At 40.0% G+C, this 27,810-nt stretch overlaps 1 protein-coding gene across 1 annotated transcript in view; it reads right to left on the reverse strand.

Annotated features, from left to right (window-relative positions):
- Positions 1–25,513, reverse strand: part of MYCBP2 (MYC binding protein 2) — a 165,405-nt gene extending 139,892 nt beyond the window's left edge. The window contains exons 1-4 of the mRNA XM_063126029.1: positions 25,203–25,513; positions 9,444–9,519; positions 1,111–1,326; positions 837–990 (exon numbers count right to left, since the gene is read on the reverse strand). Of these exons, the coding sequence (XP_062982099.1) occupies positions 837–990; positions 1,111–1,326; positions 9,444–9,519; positions 25,203–25,513 (757 nt within the window). The remainder of the gene's footprint in view (positions 1–836; positions 991–1,110; positions 1,327–9,443; positions 9,520–25,202) is intronic.
- Between the last annotated feature and the right edge of the window lie 2,297 nt (positions 25,514–27,810).

Consider the following 27,810-nt stretch of genomic DNA (forward strand, 5'->3'; position numbering starts at 1 on the left):
TTCAATGGCAATGCACTGTTCCTCTATTGCTCAACCCCAAACCTGGGAAATATTCAATGGATAAATGATATGGCAAGTCCATCAATATGTTTAGGTTTTTTTTTAACTAACTAATCTATAAGTAGCAAAATGTATTATTTTTTCATGCTGTATCTTAAGAGGAAATAACTCATAAGATGGCATGTCAATTTTTAAAACTTCCTACATCGAGCAACGTTAAAAATCAGTATCTATTACACTACACTGATTTTAGCCTTTGCAAAGAATTTCGGGGGGAAACACAACAAAGACATGACTACTGTCAGCATAGGACTCTGATGATAATTATAACCAAACGTGACTCTATTCCTGCTATAATTTCCCTGATACGGTTTCTGAATTGGTTTATCTGCTGTCTCTTTCTTTTATTTGTCTTTAGCTTCTATTCATGCTCATATTTTGAATTGTTTCATGGCTTTTAGACATTAAAAAAGCCCCAAATATTGGGGGGGACCCTATTAAACTATGGGAGGGGGGAGAACAAGCTCAGCTTGAAGCCAGGGAAGATTAGTAGGATAAATAGCAGGCCTGTCTCCTCTCTCCTGTGGGGCAGCTCCATCTAAGGGGGATGGAGTGGACAGACACCCTCCTTCAAGGGGCTAGAGGGATGGACAATGGTAGGGGCCAACAACGTGCCCAACTGTGACAGCTTTGTAAGTTTGCTTGAAGGTTTCTGTATAAACCTAAAGGCGAATCCAACCCTTATGAAGCCAGATCCAACCACTAGTTTGTGATTAAAAAATTATTAATATTTGACCTATTTTTCAAAACTGGATTTAAGTTGCAGGAAATATTACCTAGAACTTCAGGAGGTTCTGACTGGAGGCCTTCTGGTTGCTGGCCTTGAAGCACATTAAGAAGAGCCTGAAGACTTCTCAGACAGAGAGATGGATGAGAAAACCTTGTTTCCTTGATAAGTTCAAACACTTCACATAGTCCAACTTCAATTATCTAAAATACAAAGCAGTAAGTCCTATTAAAGAAAGATGCACTGAGTTCTGCCATTACAGGACATTTCAAAGAGTATGGCACCAATAACATGGCAACATATGATCACCAAGGTTTACTTGCCTTTGGAAGCTTGATAGGGGGTTCTTTAGCTTCCTCATCATCATCACTATCTGAATCACCACTCTGCACAGTATTTTTTGAAGCCAAAGCTACCGAGGTTTCCCTTTTTTGCCACTCGAGAACACAATGCCGCACATTGCAGTAGACGTTGAAAGCTGAAGGGTTGCTGTGAAGTTTGATGTCTGGTATGGTTACCATACTATCCAGGTTTTCACTCTAATAGTAATAAAATATTTTATTGCAGTTAATCATTCAGCAATATCTTCATGTTATATTAAAGAGGAATTTACCAAAATCACATTCTTCTCACAAGTCCCCTACTTTTGCTTACACGGTAGATGGTTACCTTTTTAACTCAAAGTAAAGTGAAAAAGGGGATCACAAGAATGACCAGGTTTAAAGCTCAAAATAATCACAATGCTCGGTGTACAGAAATCATGAAAAGGTTGTTGTTGTTGTTTTAAAAAATCAATGAAATATATCTGCTCTTGGTGGGAGCTTGGGACAAGCCACAACTTTCTTATTTAGCCTCGCTACAGGAATCACTTCTAAATTAACTGATGCAAGGATGCCAAGTCACAACACAGTATGAGTTCCCTCATTAAGCAGGTTTCACAGCTGATTACCCCAGGGGCATGGTACCAAAAAACTTGTGTCCAACAGCAGCAACAGCTTTAGATTTAGGACAGAAGGATACTCACTTGCTACTGCAGCCCACACTGGCTCTTTCCTATCGCTGGGCTGGATCCTATGCTAGTCTTACTTAGAGTAGACCTACTGAAATTAATGTGACTTAAGTTAATCGTCATTAATAGAACTCCCATTCATTTCAGTGAGTCTACTTTAAGCAGATCAAACACTGGATACAGCTCACTTTCATTGCAGTCAAGGGATGCACAACCCTGGAAACGGTAAGATGCTTCATACAATTGGCAATTGTACTTGCTGCAGCTACAGTGGTATTACACCAGTGCTCTCTGCATTAAATGTGAAAAATGTGGAGGGCATCTGAGAAGGAGCACCGATTGGATGTAGGTCCCTGGCATGTGCCCATCGCATGTTTAGAGTTGAGTATTTATTATGGAAAACACTGAATTGGTGTAACATGCAGGCCAAGAGGTTGAGCTACAAATCAGGAAGTTCAAGTATCACTTCTGCCATGAACTCACAAGGTGGCCTTAGGCAAGCAACTCCATCAGCCTCAACCCCACCCACCTGCAACATCAAGATAATAGGAATGAGACTGACCTACTTTATAAAGGTTGTAAATTTGTGTCTGTTACAGCAAAGATAGCAAAACTTAAAGAATTCTATGACTCCAAAAGCATCATTGAAGTAGTACCAGTTCTCAAAAGAAGCTCTGACTAAAACTCCAAGTTTGCACTTCCCCTAGTTTTAGGAATGTCTAGATCAGGAGTGGCCAACTTATGGCCCTCCAGGTGATGCTGGCTGATGGGAGTTGCAGTCCAACATCATCTGGAGGGCCACAAGTTGCCTACCATAGTCTACAAGGGAAATGTACTGTTTGAAAGAGAACATGTAGACATAGTACAGAGTCATGCAACAATAAATACAGTCTTCATGAGCAAGACTTCAGTGAAAAGCTGTCTCAGGATACATGCGAACAGCTTAATGGTACTACAATTTGTAAATAGATTATGGAAGGTCATGGTGAAAATGAAAACATCTTCCTGATATCTTTTCAGCCAAAATGGAAAAATACATGCAGAGACCAAATAAGACAGAAAAATCTTTAAGTAGTGGGGAAGGTTATTCAATTTTAATATATGGATAAGATTTTCAGAGAGAAGGGAAATATGGGATTTTGGCTAGTTCACGTTTACACACTATTACATAGTTCACTCAGGTTTTCAACCCTGAAGTACTTGTATTTGAAACGGCACTCAAACACAGATTGCAATGATGGCAAAGCCATTTTTTATCAGGTCCACCTGAAGGCATTTCTTCACCTATCTGGATACAACCATCATTCAAAGTCTTTGTAATCATAATACTAGTCTAATCTACTCTTTGTGTCTAATATTTGTTTAAAGTTTAACTGCTGAGATGGATGACAGAAAGCAAATTCCATCAGCGCTGGAGTCTCCTTACTGTCTTATGGGCACCGCTGAAGGTGCCAAGTTTAATCTAGAATTTAAAAGTCCTAAGCTGCTTGGATATTAAAGAACATCTCCTCTCAAGTTCCATCACAATGTTTTAAGATCAGCTAAATGTAGCCTTGACTATACAATCTGTCTGCCAATTCCACTCCATGACGCCATGAAAGGACAAGTCCTTGGTTGCTGCCTCAGAACTATAAGCTTGTTCTCCTGAAAAAGCTTGCCAAAGTCTGAGCCTGCACATTTTAACTGCATTGTAAACCCTCAAATATTATGATCAGCTAGATCATGAGCATGAAAGCAAAGCCATTTGTGCACAGCTCTCCAATCACTCCTCACCAACAGATCAAGCATCTCCAGTTGTGAACAAATCCAATAATGCAAAGGCAAGCAGGCTTAGGAAAAAGCTTTCCGACACTGCAGCTTGTAATTCAGAATTGTATCTTCATTCTTAAAACTTCTGGAAATGCAGATTTATTCATTCTAAACGGTTATATATCATATAACCATATTTTTCCATATCTTTAGCATGATAAGCAGGGTTAGGGAACATGTGGCCTGCCACATGCTGTTGGACTGCAACTCCCATCAGCCCTACCCAGCTTAGACAATGGTATGTTAAGTCCAACATCGGGAGGCCACACGTCCCCCATTCCTGCTTCACATGCTAAAGATATGGAATAATTGTAATTACATGATGTAAACGGTCATATGAGTCAAACACAAATGGCAGACAAGTTTTGATCATTTACATGATATAGACACATGTGCCTACTTTCTGGTAGCTTACCTACACATACTTTAACACCACATAAGGAAAAGCTGTTGTTTAGTGTCAGTGACAAGCCACATGTCTCTTCCCCCTCCCCCATGCCCATGGTACAGTCATCAGTAACCCTACTAGAATTTATGGGGTAGAGGCACAAGTTATCCTTCAGCACTTAGGCGAATATCCAATGTTATTCCTATGTAGAGCAGACCCATGAAATGAATGGGACATAAATTACTTGTAATTAACTTAAGTCACATTCATTTCAATAGTTTTACTCTTCATAAGACTAACATCCTAGGCAAGGTCCTTGAGCAGGTGGTTGCAAGCCAACTTCAGGCACTCTTGGATGAAACCGATTATTTGGATCCATTTCAGTCAGGCTTCAGGCCTGGTTTTGGTACGGAAACAGCCTTGGTCACCCTGTATGATGAGCTATGTCGGGAGAAAGACAGTGGGAGTGTAACTCTGTTGATTCTTCTTGATCTCTCAGCAGCTTTCAATACCATCAACTTCTGGAATGACTGGCTGAGTTGGGAGTGGGAGGTACTGCATTGCAGTGGTTCCGCTCCTACTTGGCTGGTCAGTTCCAGAAGGTGGTGCTTGGGGAACATTGCTCGGCTCCATGGATTCTCCAGTATGGGGTTCTGCAGGGGTCAGTCTTGACTCCCATGCTGTTTAATATTTACATGAAACCATTGGTCATCTGGAGTTTTGGAGTGCATTGTCATCAGTATTCTGATGACATGCAGCTCTACTTCTCCTTCTCATCTTCGTCAGGTGAGGCTGTGGATGTGCTGAACCAGTGCTTGGCTGCAACAATGAACTGGATGAGGGCTAATAAACAGAAACTCAATCCAGACAAGACTGAGATGCTGTTAGTGGGTGGTTCTGCTGACTGGATGGAGGGTGTTCAACCTGTTCTGGATGGGTTGCACTCCCCCTGGAGTAGGTTCGTAGCTTGGGGGTTCTCCTAGAACCATCTCTGTCACTTGAGGCCCAGGTAGCCTTGGTGGCACGGAGTGACTTTTATCAGCTTCGGTTGGTGGCCAAGCTACGCCCCTATCTGGACAAGGATAACTTGGCTTCAGTTGTCTATGCTCTGGTAACCTCCAAATTAGATTACTGCAATGCACTCTACATGGGGCAGCCTTTGAAGATGGTTCGGAAGCTGCAGCTTGTGCAGAATGAAGCGGCCAGATTGATAACCAGGACCAGAAGGTTCGAGCATATAAGACCCACTCTGGTCCACTTGCATTGCCTACCTGTATGTTTCCGAGCCCAATTCAAGGTGGTGGTTTTAACCTATTAAGCCTTAAACGGCTTGGGACCACAATACCTGACAGAATGCCTTTCCTGACATGAACCTACCCGAACACTACTTTCAACATCTGAGGATATTGTCATCTTTTCGGTGCCAGGTCAAGACTTTTCTCTTCTCCCAGGCATTTAGCAATATGTAATGAGCTTGGTTCTATTTTTTTGGCTCATAGTTTGTAAAGTTGTTATAGTGGTTTTAAATGTATGCTCATTTTGCATGCTTTTGCAGTTTTTAATTTTTGTATATTGTTTTTAAGTGTTTTTATCTTATGTGAACTGCCCAGAGAGCTTTGGCTATGGGGCGGTATACAAATGCAATAAATAAAATGAATAAAAATTAAAATAAAACACTGTATACTATCCTTAAAATTTAGCACACCAAGGTATGAGTCATATATTGAGGAAACTTTCTTATTAAGAATACTAATTATATATTGTATTTATGTGACTGGTAGAATTTAAACTACTACATTTCATTTACGCTTTAATTAATCACAGATTTTTAGAAAGTAGCCTATGAACCAATTACAGTTGATTAGCCAATGTAAAGCAGAACTGAATTTTTCAATCACAAAGTTAGAGACAGTTGCCAGACCATAATTTTGGCATCATATATTATCAGGATCCTATATTCTACATCAGTAATATAGCAAGTATTCCATGAAAACTAGAGGAGAGAAACAAGAATAGTTGGCATGAAAATGAAAGTAGTTGTGGGGGGGGGGGGAACCTCTGCCTCCCACCTCTCTAGGTTATTTTCAACCACAGACTTAACGAACTATTAAAAAACAGGAGTACTTTGGCTTTAAATATCTTTATGGTTTAAGCTCTTGAACTGCTACCATAAGTCTATGTTATTATTATTATTATTATTATTATTATTATTATTTATTTATATAGCACCATCAATGTACATGGTGCTGTACAGAGTAAAACAGTAAATAGCAAGACCCTGCCGCATAGGCTTACAATCTAATAAAATCATAGTAAAACAATAAGGAGGGGAAGAGAATGCAAACAGGTACAGGGTAGGGTAAGCAGTGAAACATATTCCCTCTTGCATAGCTTTAGAAGGTGCCAAATGTATTTTTCTTTAATTAGATATAAAAGCAGCCAATTATATATTACCAAAATTACATTTTAAAAATTCAGAAATTAAGTTAGCAAAGGTTTTTCTTATTTTCTCCAAATATCTCAAATGACTAACCTATTAAGTTATGTACAGAATATTCCAAATTTAACTATCCATTCATTAATATCTATCTATTTAACACTTTTTTTAAATTTTCATCAACTGCCTTTAGGTCTGTAGATGAAATTATCTACTGGTGCAAAATGAACTGGATTTGTCTTAGGTCTGAACCCAATAAATGTGAAGTTGACAGGTGCAAGGCTTCAGTGCTGAGAAATGTGAACAAAAATAAATCCACGGAAGGAATTTCCCATCTACTCCCCTAAAAGCGTCTCTGAAGAATCAGTGGAAGCCCATGAACAGCATGGCGTAGGGGAAATGGATATGAATGGTTACTGGCACAGGGGCAATCACCCAAGGTCCAGCACCTTTTGCGAACCTTTCCATTCATGGTTTGTTTCAAGCAAACCATTAATTAATGCAATCAAAGTTTGTTGGTTCCAATGATACAACAAGCAATGGTAATGTAAAACTAAAATGAATGTTTCCAAACTCCTCCCCACATTTCTGCTTGAGAGGGAATGATGGGCGTGTGCAAGCCCAAAGCTTATTAAAACGTGTCCTTGTCACACTAAACTAGTTTAATGCAACATCCAAACCCTCTCTAAGATTGATCTCTGACAGTATTTGAGAGTATGTTGACAAGCAATGGTATTTATTATTTGACAACTAACAGCTGACCAAAGAGGTTTCATATTTACCAGAATCAAAATGGTCAGATGCCAAGAACCATTTCAAACTGAGATAAAATGTAGGATTTGCAATTTAAATTCTACTTTCAAATTTTGAATGGTACCATTTTAATTTATCAAATTTCAAATATTTTGACAATTCAATTCAATGTTAATGTTTTCAAGTAACTCTACATTGCTCTTCTGAGAACGGTACACTATACTGTAATTCCCATTTACATTTGTATACATTGTCTGATGATGATAAATATAACAGCACTGAGTAAACAAATAATAAAGCCTTTGAACCAGAGAGTCAAAACAAAACAAAAAAACAGAACTAATTTATATTCCTGAACCAGAACAAAAGCTGAAAGTCTGCTCAACCTGAACTCAAACAGAACTAGGGGAAAAATCAGTTAACCAGTTCAAAGTAAGAGATTAACCAAACAACAAAACATCTGATGTAGTACACTCACTGGCTCCACCACAGCCAGAACAAGCACATAAAAAATAAGACTACTATTAGAGATGATATGTATATTTTGTGCCTGCATGACTCCTATACTCTGCCCTCCTTAAGGACTGGGCCTGAGAACCATTAAGTAGGGATTGAACTGGACAACTGCTTCCTCTTTGTGACAGAGGTTTGGTCAACATATAAGTTACAACATGAAAAGGATGACCATACATCATGTATGTGAGGTGATGTAACAATACAAGACAGCTAACACAGGACATATTTGGTCTTCATATATTCAGTACAATGTCAATATAAAATAAAATAGGAATAAGTTTGCAATAGGAATTAACTTGTGAACGTGAAATTGGAGCAGGAAAACAGGAAATAACATGATTAGAGAAAGATAGGAAAAGAAGCAATCAGAATGAAACAGGGCCCACTCAAATGATTAAATGTGAACACAAATCTTCATGGAGGTGACAAACTTAAGGGTTTGTAGTTAACCTATTAGAGGAAGGAATGGGAGAAGGCGGAGGATAGCACCATTGCTCTGCAAATAATCCATATAAATAATGTGTCTTATTTTTAAATTCTGGTTGGTTACGTGTGCCAACCCAGTTACTGAAACTTTGTTGATCTGAGCTGAAACCAAACTGGAATAATTTGAGACTGAACCTAAATCAGACTTGAATTGGAAAATGTAACTGTTTGACTTTCTTCTTTGAACTATATGGATTTGCTAAAATATCCTTTAGTACAGTTAAGATGTTGCAGTACATTTTAACAAATGTAGAGATTACACTATCAAGAGTATTATGATAGTAATATAACTTACAACAGTCTTTTTTACCATCCGAAAAGTGCAAGCAATATATAGCTGCTCAGTGAGAGAATGGTCAATCTGTTGAAAATTGCATTCTAGTACAAATTTTGGTTAAAAAAATTGTGAGAACACTTAAAAATAAGCAAGTGGATGATGCATATCTTTTTTAAAAAAAATCACTTCCTAATTGAAAGCAATAGTATAGACTAAAACTAACCAGACCAAACATGCAACGTTTTCACTATGGCCAGGGTCCAAAGCTGCCATGCAAGTACAGAAAACGTTTCCATGTGTATACAGAATAGAGGGAGTGCAATATTTCCTTATGCTGGGAGCCCTTTGTGCCTCAGGAGGGATCACTCTAGAGGGCTCCATGACCTTGGAGAAGCTTGTTGAGGGTGTGGGTGGCTGCAGCTGGAAAATGGGGGCTGGGAAACGCCTTTTGTGCAAGCACACAAAACACCGCACACAGCACTTTGTATCCAAGTCTATCTTATTTCCAATTAACACTGTTCGGACAAGATTACAAGGACTTCCTATCTGAGCTGGTTTTAGTGGCCAGAGTTGGAGAGAAGTTCTTAAATTGGATATTTTAATCTTACTGGATTTTGTGAGTTTTATTTTAGGAATTTGGTATATTTTAAAACATGCTGTCATTAACAGAGAGCCTTAACAGTGAAATTAATATCCAAATAAAATAGAGTCATTTTCAATATGGTAAAATAAAGCAGTAAGGCCAAAGAACTGAGAATCATGTGGTATAACATCACTTTCAGCATGAAGCCTACTAAAATGAATTAGAATGTAAATATGACACAAAGCGAACTGAACTTCTTGGGTTTAATTCAAGCTATTAAAGCATCTCACATTTTTCTCTTTATTAAAATTTTGCTTCAATATCAGCAAAATTTTATCTCTAGCTAAAATAGTCAAATGCAATAGGCACATAATAGAGAAGAATAAAATGGGAATTACCTTATTCCGTGTTTTTATTTTCAATTTACTCTTCTGCTTTCTTTTTAGTTTCTTCTTGCTTAAAAGCTTTTTACACCTATATTAAAAATATAGGAAATATTAATTCACATTAAAAAACCCACATATGAACACATAACATTTAGTAACTTTAGATTGTATTATTCCATACAAAACAGAAACAAAAGCTATATCATCAAATACGTGCCATAAAGCTATCAATATTGGCCTTACAAAAAGACTTCAAAATGCAAGGATCCATTTAACATAGATATTAAACCCCCAACCCTGATACACGAGGCTTTCATGGGGAAACCTGATCCAGTGTCCATCATCCCTTCATCCTATTATAAATGAGCCTAAGTAACGAAAAATGTGGCAATTCCCACAACCAGGGAGAACACGACCACTGAGCTACCCCATACAGCTCTTGTAAATGAATATTACTAACTTGTTTAAAGTGGAACATTGGTTTATGGAATACCTAGCCAAATTTCCCTTTGCCTTTCCAATCCTTATAGGATGTTAATGCAAGGCCAGGCACACACTCCCAAGGATTCACCATTTTCAACCTCTGGCCAAGAGTCAACAGTGAGGAACAGCCACTAGGACATTCCCATCATTCAAAACACAGTCACGTTAACTTTGTAGAGAACTGCTTGATTCGATTTAACTCAATCCCCAGCCCAAAATGTTTATCTCCTAAATGGCTCTAGTTACATGGGGAAATTTTACATTAATTTCCTCTAAGGGTTCTAGTGTATTTGACAACTAAAAACTATTTCAACCATTTACATGCCCCATGTAATATATATCCCATCATTTGTTAAATAAAAAGCTTGCTAAGGTAAATAGATAGAACACAAAGATGTTAACTGCCATACCTGAACAGAAAATTGATTTTAGCCCATATAGAAAAGCTGGCATTAAAAAACACACCATACCAATGAGCTGTCCATACAGGTCTTGTAAATCAATATCACTGACTTGTTTAAAGTGGAACATTGGTTTGTGGAATCAAAGGGTGTGTGTGTGTGTTGTGATAGGTTTGTTTGTTTATTTATTTATTATTGCATTTATATCCCGCCTTTTTTCCTCCAAGGAACCCAAGGTGGCGTACATAATCCTCCTCCTCTCCATTTTATCCTCACAACAACAACCCTGTGAGGTGGGTTGGGCTGAGAGTCTGTGAATTCTGTGTGTGTGTGTGTGCGTGCGTGTGTACACACACACACACACAAAGAATTCCTGTGGCCTCAAAGGAAGCCCCCTGATGATCAATCATCCATTACAAGGACAGAACAGCAATAAAACAATGATTAAATTAAGTATATGCCTTTTAATAGTGTGACTGATAAAAGTTAAATACATTTTCATATTAAATTTAAGTGCTTTTTTGAAGCTTTGACATGTGAGAATTTAAAATTTAATAAACAAAAATTGCCACTCACAGTTACCAGAAAAATCAACCATTACTAGTTTCTTTTCCCTCATTATTTAGGATATTATTTATTTTGAGAATTTAAAAACCGCCCTTCAGCACAAGCTCCCAGGGACAGTAAAACCAAAATAGCCTCGTAAAAGAAATAGGAGCGTTAGTTGATTAATCTACCATTCAAACCTTACATCCCTATCAATTACTCCCCTTTGTGATGTCCTTTCCAGGAACATGTGTAAGTACCTGCAACATTCTGCAATTACATAACAAACATTCTGCAGTTACAGCCAATGGTGTTAAAGGCTGCTGAAAACTCTATCTAGATCAGAGTACTATACTCTGTTGGCCTACAAGTTGAGATGCTTTACTCTGCCAGAGCTGGCATTTCCATGCATGAGACTTTGAGCTGCATGTACAGCTAAGAATTTTCACAAAGTTTTGAGAGAAAGCAGGTCATGTGGGATACGAGGCAGACAAAGTTTGTGATGACCAGAGAAGCAACTAGGGAGGTCAAAAGAGGAATATGACTGCAGGAGGCAGCAGTAGGTGTTAAGTTGGCACAGTAGGATTTCTCAACCGCCCATGTGAGTCCAGGTAAAGGACCAAATGAAGGATGGCAACAAGGTAAGTTATTATCTCACAGGGTTGATTTGAACTAAATGATGATTTAAATCACTTCTCTGAAGGACTCAATTTTAATGGTTTAAATAACTAGTCAGAAAGATTCTATTTAACCATTTTTGTTGTTACCTTAATACATATTTTCAAAGATGTAGATTTCATGAGGTAGGTATACAATAAGCAATTATTCTGAATTGTTTTCAGATTAATCTTCATCAAAAAATGGGTTGACAATTTGGTCATTTTAGAACTAAAGCGGAATGAACTTATGAAATCATTCAGAAGATGAACCAGCTCCAACTGTTCAATTAATCATGATTTTTTTTGTAATGATGTGCCAGAATCACCAAACAGGCTTTATTGTTTATTCTCTTGTTAGTTTTCTTCTTCAACAAACAACATTAACAAAACACGCACATAGATTTTTGAATGGTTAACTGCTACTGTCCAAATCATGTGACTTCCCCCACAAAAGTGTTTAAGATAAACAGTAGAATTATTCTAATGGAACGGATGAGGGATGCAGTTAAGCTATGCCACAGTATACTTTCTTCAAAGTGCTCCAAGTGCCACAGAATGTCCAAGTATGCACATATTTTGCCTTGTTTTTTCTAAATTATCATTTGCATATTTATTGTAAGCATTGTAAAGAAATGGCCAACAATTCTTGATGACGATGTGAACAATGCCTGTTCTAGACATTAAGGTGCCAATAAATTGCTATATTTAAGATATGTTTGTGAAGAGTTCTTTATGTCATGATAAATACCTAGGTTGGGTGGTAACACAAACCAGTAGTTCCTAAAACTAATAAAGAGATGCAAAGAGAAACAAATTATTCAATAATCTTAGATGGCATGAAGAAACGTTATTTTGTTTACCATCAAGAACCATAATAAATCATGCAATTCCATAGCACATAACTTCAACAACAACAACAAAACTATTTAGAAATGACTCTATTTTAACATAACACAAAAAGGATTTGGTTTCCTTATTAAAAAGCTAATGGTAGCTATTTAACAAAAGCAAGTTCTGTATTACATTTCATAATGTAAAGACATCATGTCAACCTTGTCTGTTTTGTTTAAGAATGAATTTTCTCTATTCACAAACAACATTCCTTCCACCTTGAATAAAACAGCAACTTGATACAGCCATGTAATTTTAAAGTAAGCTTTATGAACAAACAGCCAAATAATGAGTAAAGGAATATAAGGAGGAAGTGTCTATTCCCAATTCCATTAATGTAGGAACAATTGTTAACACAAACACAAACAAACACACACACACACACACACACACACACACACACCCAGCTTAATTGATGACTATCACCACTGAATTAGCAAGTAGATAATAGGCTATTTTCCCACAGTCCCTTCACCATTTTTAAAGCTTTTTCTTTGAAAAATAGGAAGTCTGAAATATACATAATACTTTCTTACCAAATGTAATCTTAGTTTAATACTTAAACATAAATCTACTATGTGTAAATTAGTGCATGAAATTGTATTGTGTAATTTACTTACACATTTTACAAGTATATTTTTATTTAAACTAATAAATACATCCATTATCCCATGCTAGAAATGGATCTGCGCACAGCTATACACTACACCTGCGATGTGATGCATACCTAGCTGAGACTAAATGCCACTGAATTCAGCAAGACTTACTTCCAATTAAACATACTTAGGATTGCTTTGGAAGGTAGCTAAGTAAATCTTTACCCTCCATTGATAAAAAAATGTTTGCATCAATCCAATTTTAGTTAAGCTTACCCAAGAAAGTTATGCACATAAAATACCCAGGGGAAGGTATTAAGCATTACACCATATGCAAGGTTTTAAAAATCATGCCTGAAGACATTCCCTCTCAATGCATACAGTTGCAAAGATGTCATTAGGGATCAATAATACCTCACAATGTGAACTACAAACACCTACAAGAGCAGTACAGAGTCAAAAGACTGGGTTTGAATGACACAATAACCTATTGTGGATTATTTCAGCCACTGTGGCTTATTCTGTCATCTGGGAGGATTTTTTAAACCACAGTGGCTTATTTCCACAAAATAACCACTGTGATAACCCACAGTCTGCAAACTGGGTCATTTAATCCATTGTAGGTTATCATGTCATATGTTGTGCACCTTGGATTAATTGGCTCACCTAGAGAGTCACGCGGCAAGAGCAGCTCATATCGCTGCCAGCTGACCTTCTCTAACGGGAACAGTGGTTCCATGATATAGTGTTAATGCGCTATGTCTGTACAGTCAAAAAAAGAAAAAGTTCTTATACCCCCCCCAACACAATCGCTAAAGTGTACAACTGTGCATTAGCAAATGAGCATATTAGCACTCAACAACATAGTGTATTAGTGCTATGTCTATACAGATTAAAAAAATAGTTCCTTTATAACCACCAGTCCAGGGTTTAGAGGGGGCACCAGGTGCCTCTTGACTAGGAGGCAGCCTGTGAAGTTCATTCTCAATCCAGCAACCCTCCAAGGGTTTATAGCTGCCACCCCATTTTTGGTGTGCCTCGCTTTTCCACTTCTCTGGGTGTCACTGCACAGAGTCTGAAGGGGGGACATCAGGTGCCTCCACACTAGAGGAGGCGGCCTTTGAAGTCTGGTCCTCATCTGGCAAACCTCCAAGGGTTTATTTGTACCACCCCCTTTTTGGTACATCATTTCACTACTGTTGCGATATAACGAATGGGTGAAACAGCGTTATTGCTCAGGTGGGAGGACTGCAGCAGGACAAGGGGTGGATATAAGCTATGCACAGCAGCTTATTTGCCCAGTTGTGTGGCGAGGCATCTGTGGACTATTTCTAAAATAAGCTACTGTGCATAGTTTATTAAGCCATCATGGACTAAAGTGACATCCAAACGCGGCCTAACTGACCCCACGGCTTTTTAAAACATAAAACTATTGTGCTATTAATGCACATATAACATGACAAGGGTTGCATAAGTTTAGCAGTACAGTTATCATGAGTTGTGAATTACTTGTGCAGCAAATCTCATAGACCTTGCAACCACAGCACACAGTGCTTGAGAAATCTATGCGCAATCACATTTCATAGCTGCATTAGGACAGACAAAACGTGAAGCAGAATGGTACTATGATTTTTGGTCATTGCATCAATCACAGAGATGACTCCTCCTGCCCCTCTCTTGGTGTCAGCAGTGGCTGGTCCTACCAGTTCAGAGGCTGCCTTTCTCAATGTCCCAGGAATGTGGAGAACCATCTGGTCACAGGTATCCACACCACCTTTAGATTTCTTAGGCTTGAGATTCTTGTTTGAGATTGCCTGCATTGTTATGCATTAAAGAAAGAATCATTGCCCTTTGTCTCTTTGGCAAATAACTTACAACTGTCAGATCTTCTTGAAAACCAAAAATACTGCTGTTGACCTTTCTGGATTTGCAGACAAGGAATACAAGAAGAATGTCTGGTTTATTTGCTTTTTAAATGTGCCAACCAAAATCAGGTTTTTCTTGATTTCCAGAGGGCTCACCATCCCAGTCCCTTGCAACAAGAACACCGTAAAAACTAACACATTTATTATGGTATATGCTTTGGTGGACTATAGTCCACTTCCTCAGATACATGACGTATCAAGAATTTCATATATACTGTACATACACAGTACAAATTGGTGGTGGTGGGGTTCAATTGTAAATAGTGGCATCTGAGGGAAATTAAATGCAGGTAGCAGACAGTGACAATTGCATTATTAACAGTGGCCATTCAAAAAACCATTGTTGCAAACACCATAAACATCCTTGCACTAGGTAACTCAATTAATACATGCAGTGTGATTTTTATATTTAAAAAATTATATTCAAACCTCTGGAGAAAGAACTGAATGTCTTGGTAAACTTAAGTCAGCAGTCTCTTACTCTAATCTCACATTTAAGTTTCCTTACTCCACAATGGCCATATTAAGGTCAGTGACAGCATCCTCGGCGAACGAAAAGTTCTCCCATTGATTTTTGAATATTGCCATTTCTAGTGTCAGATTTGTGTTCATTTATTCTTTTCCATACCACCTGGCCTCTTTGCCCAATGTAGAAAGGCATTGCTGACAAAAGACAGTATATAGCACATTACAAGAAGAGTGAAGCTGTGGGTGACAATCCCAGGTCCTGCAACATTATTTCCTGAGTTAGCATCTCAATTCATTGCATGATGCAGTCACTGTGTTCATCATTTCTGTTATGTGGCCTGTTGTTACTAGTAAGTAACTGTTTTTGGTTGTGGGGCTGTCTGTAAGCAATTATAGACCTCCCATCCCAGGCCTCTGAGAAGGAAGTTTCATTGTCCAGGACAAACTGTAGTTCATTGATGATACCTTTAGATAGTTTCAGCTGGGAGCGATAGGTTACAAGTGGTGTTCTCATCTTCTCTTCTAGATCTGTTCTATAACACAATTATTCCTGGGTACCAGTCCAGCCTTATCAATCTGTTTTTTCACTTAGATGGGTATTGTAGTTTGAGAAACGCCCGATGTATATCTTTATCTGTCAGACAAGTCTGAACAGAAATGGTAGTATCATAGGGCTTGGCTGTAGACCAGGAGTATTGAACCTCTTTGAGCTAGGGCTAATACAATTTGTGAGAAACTTTGGGTGGCTGCATTTGTAGCCATCCAAATTGATGGCCATCACAACATCTTGTGGTAGCAAATTCCATAGTTCAGCTCTACAATGTATCAAGAATTACGTCCATTTATCTGTCCTGAATCTCCCATCAATCAACTTCATGGGATGACCCAGGCTTCTAGTTTTATTAGAGACGGGGGGATGTCTCCCTATCTACTTTCTCTACAGTGGTTGAGGGAGTACCTAGGAGCATGACACAAAGGATGTCACGCCAACCCACTCTGCTAATACAAACAGTGATCACATGCACGGAGGCAGGAGAAACCACCACAATGGCTTCTTCCCCCACTGCAATCGTTCGAACACACCCACTATCTCTAAAAGAGCCATAGCCTCAGATTCTGAGCTTCATGGACACCAAAAATTGAAGGTTCTCAGCTCTTTCATTTGTTAATATGTTTCTTGCTGTAGGTTTCAAAATACACACATCGAAATACTTGAGCCAACTGAAAAAGAAGAGGAGCCAGAAGCTGTGTTGTAGAAAGTTCTTAGCACCAGGTCTCCCAGATTGCTCTCTTGAATTAACAACCTAAAAATGTTTTGTATTCTGCAACATTTGAAAGTATTTTTCTAACATGAAATCCTACAAGTCGGCTCAAAGGATGCTACCACTGAAAAAAGGAAGGCCATTTTTGTTGGTTCCTCTTTCCTCTATATCCCAAGTTACTGCTCCAGAGAGTTGGTAGACCCTCCAGAACTGTGTAAGGAGTGGTGCTGGAGGAAGAAGGAATTAAGGAAAATAATCTCTGCTGGATCTCAGCGCCTTCTGCAAACAGAAGGAGCCGTTTCATTTGCAGATGGCACACTCTGGACCCATCCCAATATTCTGCTGCTTAACAAAGCTTTAACTTCCTTTGTTATACATTTACTCCTCCTGTGTTAAATATAAAGAGTTCTTATTAGTATGAGGGAACAAAATTTATCCTGCGTACAAATGACTCAATATCCATTTTTAAAGAACTAGATTTTAATTGTACAAGTAATTCCAAACTACATTCCAACCAGGTTGTCTTATTACTACATCTTTGTAAGCCATTCAGGGCGGCTTTTTCAGCTGAAAAGTAAAGAAAGAATGTTTTAAATAAATAAAATACATGTTCAGAATGAAAAAGAAATACAAATATTGTAACTGCTCCATAATTATTAATGCACATTCAAATGTTTTAAAGAAAATCAATTTTAAAAAATATTTAAAAGCACCTAAAATTACAATGGGCCTGTTAATTCTTTGGACAAACAAATTATTAGTGACAGACTGGATTCATACATAACACTAATCTATAGTATGAGTTACTGAATTCTGAACTGTCATGTTGTGCAAACCCAACCATGTTAGTGAATCATGGCTTATTAACCATGAGTAACCTAGAAAGAGAACACATGGTTTGTTGTTGGGTTGTAAACTCTGGGTTGTTTAAACTATTGGTTAGTAAGTGTGAACCCAGAACCATGGGTTGTTTCGCCAGGCTACAGGGACTATGGGCAAGAGTGATTAAAAAAACAGTTACTCTCTACATGCCAGTACTACAGTGCCACAGAGGCATTTGGGATACAGGGAGCAGTGATGGAGGGGGGGCGGGATCCGGTGCTTTACTTTCTCATGGAAAAGTTTCTTTTTTATAAATTCAGTAGTAACAGTGAATGTATGCCAATTGTAAATACAATAATAGGCACATTTGGCAGTTTCAAAGTTGAAGTTGTAATAACGTTTTTCAAGTGGTTATCCTTAGCAGGTATGTGAGACATTACATACGTATATGTGAAAGAATAGAATACATATATTGAAATACATGTTTGTCTGTGAAAAAGAGAACTAATAAATAGTGACAGCAAAAATTAAGGTGTCCCAACAACCTAAGTTAAGCGGAGTTGATCTCTGTTAAAATAAATGAGTAGTTGTCAGCATATCAAGCAAAGTTCTTTGGGTTGCTAAAATTAATTAGTGTGCCTTTCCCAACCAGGTACTCTTCTGATGTCTTGGGACTACATCCTCCAGCATTCCTAGCCAACGTGCGGTGCTTTTTTAAGCTTTGTTTACTAGATACAAATAAAATGACTATGTTAAATTAGATCAGTTTCTAGTGATTTTTCTGATGCAAACTGAAAATTTTCAATACAACGAAGTTACCCTATGCAAACAACCCTAAATTGCAATTCAAAATTTTCCCAAAAACAAAGCCACATCACAGGGAGGGAGGGAGAGAGCCAAGGAGGAAGGAAAGAAACAACCCAGAAATTGAGAAAACAAACCTGGGTAGGGCAACAAACCCTGGGTTAACAATTACCTGGTTCGCATGACACACCATAATGTTGGCCTCGATGAGCCGGTCATAGCATGTGAACAAGCCCACTGGGTTAAATAAACCTTGGGTTAGCATTACATGCAAACCAGGTATTCCCAATTACAACAACAACAGTTTATTGCTTATTAGCCAAGCAGGCCATACACATACAGAAACATAATAAAATACTCCCCTCATTCAGGGGAAATACCAGAGTACAAAGTGCTAATAGAATTGCTAAAAAGAGCAAATTAAAACATTTTAACCCTGAACAATATTTTCTAACATATATTGACAAGTTTAATCTTTTATGGCAGCCAATGATTTTCATTTCTCCAGAGCCCATTTGACAAACTTAGCAGTCCTATATGACATATAATAATAGTAATTGAGTTATGCTTTGAGAAGTGTTATCCCCAAACCCAACTATTAAGGGCTCAAGTTTCTTCCTCAACTCTGCATGCAATGGGCATTCCACTAGGAAGTGTACCATGTCCTCTACCCTTGAGACAGCCAGCTGGGCAATCTCCTTTCACACTATGGTGGGACCTATAACATGCCTTCACTTTTATCAACTGGAGTGAATTCAATCTGCACCTAGCCATAAGCCATCTCAACTCACATGAGCTGATGGAAGTCAGATAAGGGGGCACCTTCCCCAGGAAGGTAATAACACTTTTATAAATCATGTTGGAACGTCTCCCAGCAGCACCAGCTATTGCAGTCTGGATGGCATCATCATTATTATTATTATTTCCCACTTTTTTTCCTCCAAGGAACCCAAGGCGGCATACATAATCCTCCTCCACTCCATTTTATCGTAACAACAGCCCTGTGAGGTAGGCTGGGATGAGAGTCTGTGACTGGCCCAGTGGGTTTCCATGGCTGAGTGGTCTCCTGACTCCGAGTCCAACACTTCAGCCACTACAGTACACTGGCTCTCAACATCATGGAACCTCCTGAAGACCTTCCCCTTGGCACTATCGTATCCCCTCGCAAGTAGGTATGTTTGAAAAGCTCAGCTCAGAAACAGATATGCTTGTCTTCTCTGCCCATGAGTCCCACCCCATTATTTTTGTATGCTAATAAAACCAAGGATGAAATACTATCTTTAGCTAAAAGGAAATGGCTGCTTTTTGAACAAGCATTCCCACTGAGTAGAAAGCTAGATTCACCTTGGAGGTGGATCTAGGTACTCTGGATAAAAATTTAAGTTGCATTGATGCAAATGGGGTAATGTTTGCATGGGCCCAGACAGGTGCCCCATATAAGATCTGAGAGAGTAATTTACCTTTGAATAGCTCTATTAAGGGAGCCACCATCTTTCCACCTGGTCCTGCAGCAAAGCAAAGAACAGCATTGCCAGTTGCATTAGCTGTCAAGACTATTGCTTTCAAATGCTCAGAACAGGATCCTGAACTTTAGAATGTCATTCCAAGGTATTTGTACTTATTGATCTGGTTAAAATAAGATTTTAGTTTTATCATAGCTGACCTGAAGGGCTTCCCTCATGCAATATGAGCTTGAAGCTCTTAGAAGCCTACTTATCCCTACCTGGGTGTATGACAAGAGAACGGCCTCATCTGCATATAGTAACAATGAGATGCTCCTGTTCTTTAGATGAGATGGGGAGAAATCAGGACTAGATAAGAAGGAAACTATGTCATTATGATATAGACTAAATACAAGAGATGCTAGCAAGCATCCCTGACATACTCCTTTGTTGACAATAACACGAACTGAAAGATCTCCACCCGAAGAAACTCTCACATGCAGACTAGAATTCTCATACAATGCCTGCATTCTCCTGAGCGGCTTATGGTCCACTTCTAAAAGTGCAAATTTGTGCCAAAAGCGGGCTTTAGATATAGAATCAAAGGCTGGTTGAAGATCTACAAATGCAGCAAAAAGTGAATAATGGTAGGGAAATATACACACACACCCCAAGTATTTTATTAGAAATCAATGGTCAACTATAGATCTACCACACCAGAAGCCTGCTTGTTCTTCAGCCTCCAAACGCCCAATTTTCTAGCTTGTCTAAAAGATATCTTGCATATAATTTACTAATAACTTCCAGAAGACTTATGGGGCGATAATTTTGGGGGTCTGACTGGTTGCCTTTTTTATATCTGGGCACCACAATAGCCACCGCCCAACCTTGGGGAAATTTTCCAGTTCTATCAATAGATGTAAATAAGGCTGCCAACATCGGGATCCACCAATGGGGATAATCAATTAAAAGATCTGGTGGGATACCATTGTGTCTTAAAGCTGAGATAAGGTAACAAAATCTGGATCTATCATTACTTTCAAGTGCTGATGCCAATTCAACCCATTGCAACCTGGCATACTTGTGCTTATTTTCTTTAATTGTTTTTATAGGATTCACAATTACATTAATAAGATTCATGTTGAAAAAATACTAGCATAGACCTCTTGAAGCCAACAATCAAGGAGTCATACACAGAGCTTTTACTATGATGACACCTTCACAATTCCCAAATCAAATCAATGCCATCTTGAGGTACCCAACTTGGCCAGGAAAAGAGAACAATGCAAATACACATTCCATCTTCATTTGGAAATAATAAAATCAGAATACTGTACTACTAAGTCTGTATCACACACATGGAATAGCTGCAAGGAATGTAATTGCCCAATACCTAGAAAAAAAGGAAGTGATCATACTAGATAAACTTCTAGACAGGTTTGCCAGGTGAAAGAACATTGTCATGTCACTTTCAAAAACTTAGCCTCTACTGTATTAAACTGTTTCATATAATAGCATTCAGTGGACCTATGCTAGGGATATGCAACCACTGTGATTTTCCAGCAGTAATGCCTTGCATGTCCCCCATATGTCTGCAACATGCAATTTCCTTCACACTTTCCAATAGTCATTGGAGCATGTAACGTGCATAGAGCAAACATGTTTGCCATGTAAACTATAAATTAACCCTGACAATGCAAGCGCAGAGAGTGCCAAACCTGTTTGTGCCCATGGAATCACTCAGATTAGATTTAATATTTACTGTCACCTTCAAAACAGTGGCAGCAGAGTCAAGAGAGAAGGTTGATCAAACGATAGCAGCAGGAGGAAACTGGGAACTTCTATGTAGCAGCCTCATCTCCTTGGGTCTAGGAATTCAGTGCAGACCTTAAATATGGACTATTTATCACCTTGCAATTTGTCACTTCCACCCATTCCAACAACAGCTTTTTTTTCCTCTTGGTACTGAACAAGCCTATTGGACGACACAATACAACCTGATTCCTCAAGGAGATGCACGTACCCTGAACAGTCCCACTATCTTAAGTCCTATTTAGGGCTTCTATGAACTTCATCACCTTTCCTAGTCAGGTGCTGCGACAGCTTGGCTATAGTAAATCACCAGTAATCAAAAAGTGCATGTGAAGCCTGCTACCTGCAGTTCTTATTTATCTGAAAGAAAGCAACTTGCCAAGGGGATCTCAGACAGGAAACTGAAACGGCATCTTCTGTTTTAGATGAGATTATAAAAGCCACCTTGTCATCAAAAGCATCAAAAGGTGACACCATCCAATGAAGAAAAGCATTTCTACTCCAAAATCTTCAATTACAATATATATAGTGTGATATTGAAAAATACTTCAGACCAGTAGTAAGCACTCAAAACAACTCAAATGTATCATGGCAGTCTCTTTGAGAAAGTGAATAGAATTAATGCCATGTACAGCCTGATTCTATGCAGATTTAGGCATGCCTAACATCACAGTACCAGGCTGGTACTCTTTGCTACTGGTTCTAGATTGGACTATGATTTTAAAATAAAGTACCTGGAATATGAAATTCAAAGGCAATTTGGAAAACCTGTGTAGGTCAATATTTATCGACTTAATAAGCATTTAAAGGAATTCGGTTATATTCTGGTAACATACAAATAGTATATCTGCCAAACATGTGGCACTGAATTCAGTGACATGTCCATCTGGATTAAGTCTCTTCTTAAAGTAACAACTCTGCGCATGTATAAAAGATCAGCACCTCATTCTTCAATTCCAGGGGCTTGTCTACACGAAGGGTTTGCCCTGGGGTGGCTTCAGAGTAGCAGCACATCATCTACATGACGCAGCCGCCATTGCGAAGCCATCCAGGGGCAAACGCTGGAAACTCTGGTCCAAAAACATTGGGCAGTTACCCTGACTTTTTTTGGCAGCGGAGCCCATGGCACCTCCTGATTGGTCACCATGGGTGGCCCATGCCTGTAAAAGTTTTTAAAAAATGGGGGGGGGGGGGGAGAAGAGGAACAGGGCCGTTCAAAAAAATATCTGTTATCTCTGCAGCTGCGCAGATACAGACAATTAAAATAAAAAGAAATGTGGGGGGAGGAACCGGCAGCCAGAAGGAGTAGAGGTGGCTCGCCCAGAGTCCCTGCCCTCCTAGCATCCTCCTCTGGCTGCCTCGTTTCTCCCCCCCCCCATTTTTTTTTATATATATCTCCGCAGCTGCAGAGATAGATAATTTTAAAAAGTAAAAATAAAAAGGGGGGAGGAATGGCCCCGTTCCTCTCCTCCCCCCCCCCATTTGTTTTTTTTTAACTTTTAAAGAGCGGGAAAGCTCTCACTTGCGTTCCTTCTTGTGTAGATGCCGGGAAGGAACGCAAGTGCGGGAACAAGGCCGCCAAAGCACTACTGTAAAGACGGGGGCCAGGAGTCTAAACTTTAGTTTCAATGGGAAAAGATAAGTTACATTTCCCATTTTGTCTGCATTCATCCCTTGTTAGTACTTCCCTTCCACCAGCCAAATGTAGACGTTACACTACTCAGGGCAGGAGCCTGTCTTAATTTTTGCTTACATTAGAATTGTAGTCCAAAAATTTGGAGGGGACCAGATTGGGGGGAGCTTCTCTGCTACATAGATTTATGGGTCTACATAAACAAAGAATATACCTGAAAATGTTAAATGAACATTTCACCATCTAATAAACGAACACCACATTTGAACTGACATTAAATGATAGCGACCTCTTTCTTACCTTGCCTATCTTGGGGGGGGGGGAATTAATGACTAAAGAGCTAGTTATCTTTGATAACACAAATTGATCATTGTGATTTCAAGTGTTTAGTTTATTCAATGATAGTAACCTACCTGCAATCTAACCTATTATGACCTCACCCTAAAATAAGCAGTCTATCTTCCAACTTTTGTCTATTGTAGAAAGTATTGTATCTTCACAGTGACAAAGAAAGTGGCAACCTATTCCTAGCTCACAGACCTTTGCAGGTAATATGTCAGTAAACTCAGGGTATTACAATTATCTGGAAAGTGCCTATCCCACAACCGTTTACTAGGGACCGATTCTGAAGCAACATCTTTTCTCCAGAGAAATACTTGTGAATAAAATGTTGACAATTCAAACTCCATTGGGTTTAGCAAAATCCATATTCTGGAAGCAAGACCAGATCTTCCCTGTCAAAATCTACACAAATTTTAAATTCAGCAACCCCCCTCCCACCATGTATTCCTATATTCCAACCTGATGAAAGAAGAATAGCACTGGAATAGGCCCTATGTCTCAGGTCTGAATGCAGACAAATCTAAATTATCTTGCTCAATGACAATCATTAATGATGCAAATTCTCAAACTTGCACATTTTTGTGACTTCTTGGATGACCTGAAAAAGGTATTATACTAATATGGACCTCAATTCTCTTCTCCCCCAGTTTGCATGCATGAGGTAAACATGGATTATAGGAACATAATATTGGAAGGGAGGCAAATAACAGTAGCAAAACTACCCTTGGTTCCTGACATGAAATAGATTGCTTTCTTGGAAAATGCTACAGCGCTTCAAAACACTGCCTAGGCAAAATTGTGCTTCCTCTGGTACCTTGTAATCTACCAAATGTAGAGCTCCTTAGCTGAATCACCTACAGTATGTGGGCCTTCAAGAAATGAGGGAAGTTTCCTACTACAGGTATTCGTGGAGGTAATAAATTGTTACCACATAGTTGTGTGTTCATGTTGAGGTGGCAGGGATCCCCTTCCTTAACTGGATGTTTATAGTTTTATACTTTGAATGGTCTTAATTTTTGTGAACCGCCCAGAGAGCTTCAGCTATTGGGCAGTATAGAAATGCAATACATAAATAAATAGTTTTAATAAGATTTATTTATTTATTGCATTTCTATACCGCCCAATAGCCAAAGCTATTCACAGGGGCAGCAAAATAATACCTTTTTAAAGGTTCAACCCTACACCCACTTAACTGATAACTGAACTCTGAACTCAATGAGACTTACTTCTGAGTAGATATGCCTGCGTTTGCACTTGTCAGAGCCAAAGTTCACAACAACAATACGACACAGCATTATTTTAATGCTCCCTACAAAACGGACTGTAATAGATAGCGGGAGTTTGTCTGTTAGACCCAACAAAATCCACGAAGACAATAAGAAAATATCTTTAGCAGGATAACAACAGCAATAAGGGTGGGGGCAAGGGAGGCGTTTGAGTCTTCCCTCTGTGCAACATTTGGTTCCAATAGATCCGAAGCGCGATCTTGTTCTAGATTTAGCAGAGCGGGCTATTCCGTAGCCACACACAGCTGTTATGGGCCAGGGCGATTATGCCGGAGCTGCAGGCATGATTACATGCGGGATCTGGCCCCGCCGGCCGGATGTGTTCGCACGGTGGGCTGACGGGGCGTGTGCGCATCGGCAGCATCTCCCCTTCGTCGTTGTTCTGCTCCTGCTTCTTACCTGCCCGGGTGGCCGGCCTGCTCCCGTTCGCTCAGCGCCGCCGCGGTGTAAATCCTCCGGTACCGCTCGGCCAGGGCCCGGCCCGACAACAGCAGCTGGTAGCGACCCCGACAGCCGCCGCCAGGAGGGGACGACAGCCCGGAAGATGTCAGCGGCGGCGGCAGCAGCGCCCCGAACCCGCCCGAGCTCTCTCCGGGCCCCATGGCCACGCAGGGCTCCCCGCCGGTCCCGCTCGGGAAGAGGAAGAAGCCGCCAGGCTCGGATCCAGAACAGGCGGCGGCGGCGGCAACGGCAGAGGCGGCGGCGCTCATCACCCCCCTCCCCGCCTCCGCACGCTCCGCCCAGGCGGACCAACACCCCCTTTCCTCCTCCTCCTCCTCCCCCTCAGCGCCCCAGCGGCCCTGCTGCCATAGGGAGGCCCGCAGCGAACAGACACAACCAACCAACCCACCCGCTCGCCGGACCGGCAGCGCCTGACTGACTGACAGGCGCAGCGCCCCTCCCCCGTTCCCCTCGTGTGCGCGCGCGAAAAAAGGCAGAGGAAAACGCAAGCCGCTCCTCTGGCCAAGCGTAGGGCGCGGCGGGGCGACGCCGGGCGCATGCGCTCTCCCCTTGCTTCCTCTCTCTCTCTTCCTTCTCTATACGTCCCCACCCTCACCCCTTCCCTTCCCTTCCTTCCCTTCCCTTCCGTGTGTCAAAAGCCTGGAATTTGGCCGCGCCTGCGCGAGCTCTCCTTTTCTATATACGCTTCCCCCACGCTCGCTTTCCCTCTGGAAGTCCGGTGTTCAAAGCGCATGCGCGCTGGCTTTGCGGACGGGGAAACGAGTCGCGATTGGGTGGCTGGTTGAGTTTTTCCTCCTTCCGCACCTGCTTCCCAGGGCGTGTGAGCTCATGGTAGCACGTGGGGGCTTGCGGCGGGGAGCGAGGGTGGGGTGGGGATGGCTGCGTTAGGAGCAGTGATTGTAACTGCAACGGTGCCTAATAATAATTAGGGTGACCCTATGAAAAGGAGGACAGGGCTCCTGTAGCTTTAACAGTTGCATTGAAAAGGAAATTTCAGCAGGTGTCATTTGTATATATGGAGAACCTGGGGAAATTCCCTCTTCATCACAACAGATAAAGCTGCAGGTGCCCTGCCCTCTTTTACATCTGGTCACTCTAGTATAGCTCCTGCAGCTTTAACTGTTGTGATGAACAGGGAATTTCACCAGGTTCCCCATATATACAAATGACACCTGCTGAAATTCCCTTTTCTATGCAACTGTTAAAGATACAGGAGCCCTCTCCTTTTCATAGGGTCACCCTAGTTGTGGCTGGGCTCGAGAAAGGAATGTGTCACTGCTGCTGATTTTATCCTGGTTGTGCTTTTAAATTGTATTGTATATCATGTTTTTATACTGTTAGTTTTATACTTGGAATGGTTTTAATTTTTGTGAACCGCGCAGGAAGCTTCGGCTATTGGGTGGCATCAAAATGCAATAAATAAATAAAAGTTGAAATGTAGCAAATTGCTAGTGTCCTACATGAATCCTCTTGTAGGTTGAAATGATCCCTGTGGAGGTGATGTCATCACTGTCGAATAAATACTATGAGGGAAATAAAAATGTGTAGACTCTGAAATGCTTAACTGCAAATAAAAGGGGAGAGGATAGAGAGAGAGGGGGTCACGTTTGGATATCACCTTGCACAAACTACGTGTGTTAATAAGTATTCTGATTAAAGTATTCCTGTAAAACCAGTCTGATGGTATTCATAGCTGCAGCAATAAAGAAAGATGAGGTTGTAGTGAACCCTCTGGGCTAATCATTTTTTACAGGGCTCTACTAACTAAAGCGGGACCTATTTTTTTAAAAAGGAAAATGGTGGCATTGTTCTGTCAATATGTGTTAGAAAACAAGATAATTGCGGGGTGTGTGTGTTATTTTTGGTGTTCGATATTGTAGATTTCAAGTGGCCATACATGCTACCAATGTAATCAGGCAGCAGATGTCAGTAAAAGGAAGTTGCAAAGGCAAACCCTCAACGTTGCACTCAAGACAACTTAACTCGGAGTGAGCATGGCTTCATAATTTTGATCTCATAACGATGAACAGGTTTAGAACGGCTAGTCCTTGCTTAAGAGTAGGGTTTTTAAAAAAATATAACTTGACTCACTATTTGTTCATGCAGTTATGGAGAGTAATGAGTAATAATTGACTTCTTCTTTTCCTCAAAAAATCAAGGCAGTTATGTTGGCCATGAGAGAAATTCCAAAATCCATGTATAGTAATATATTAGGACAACACAAAGATCATAAAAAAATGTGCAAACTTTAAAAATCTCCAGATCTCTTCATCAGGGAAGGTGTTAGGGAAAGTGGAGGGTGGAGATTCAGTCTTCCTAGGAGTATACTTCCTAGAAGTATAGCTTCCAAATCACGTGAGGTACTGGTTCCTCTCTATTCGGCCCTGGTTAGGCCTCATCTAGAGTATTGCGTCCAGTTCTGGGCTCCACAATTCAAGAAGGGCGCAGACAAGCTGGAGCATGTTCAGAGGAGGGCAACCAGGATGATCAGGGGTCTGGAAACAAAGCCCTATGAAGAGAGACTGAAAGAACTGGGCATGTTTAG

This window comes from Elgaria multicarinata, chromosome 5 (assembly GCF_023053635.1).
Source record: "Elgaria multicarinata webbii isolate HBS135686 ecotype San Diego chromosome 5, rElgMul1.1.pri, whole genome shotgun sequence".
NCBI lineage: Eukaryota > Metazoa > Chordata > Lepidosauria > Squamata > Anguidae > Elgaria > Elgaria multicarinata.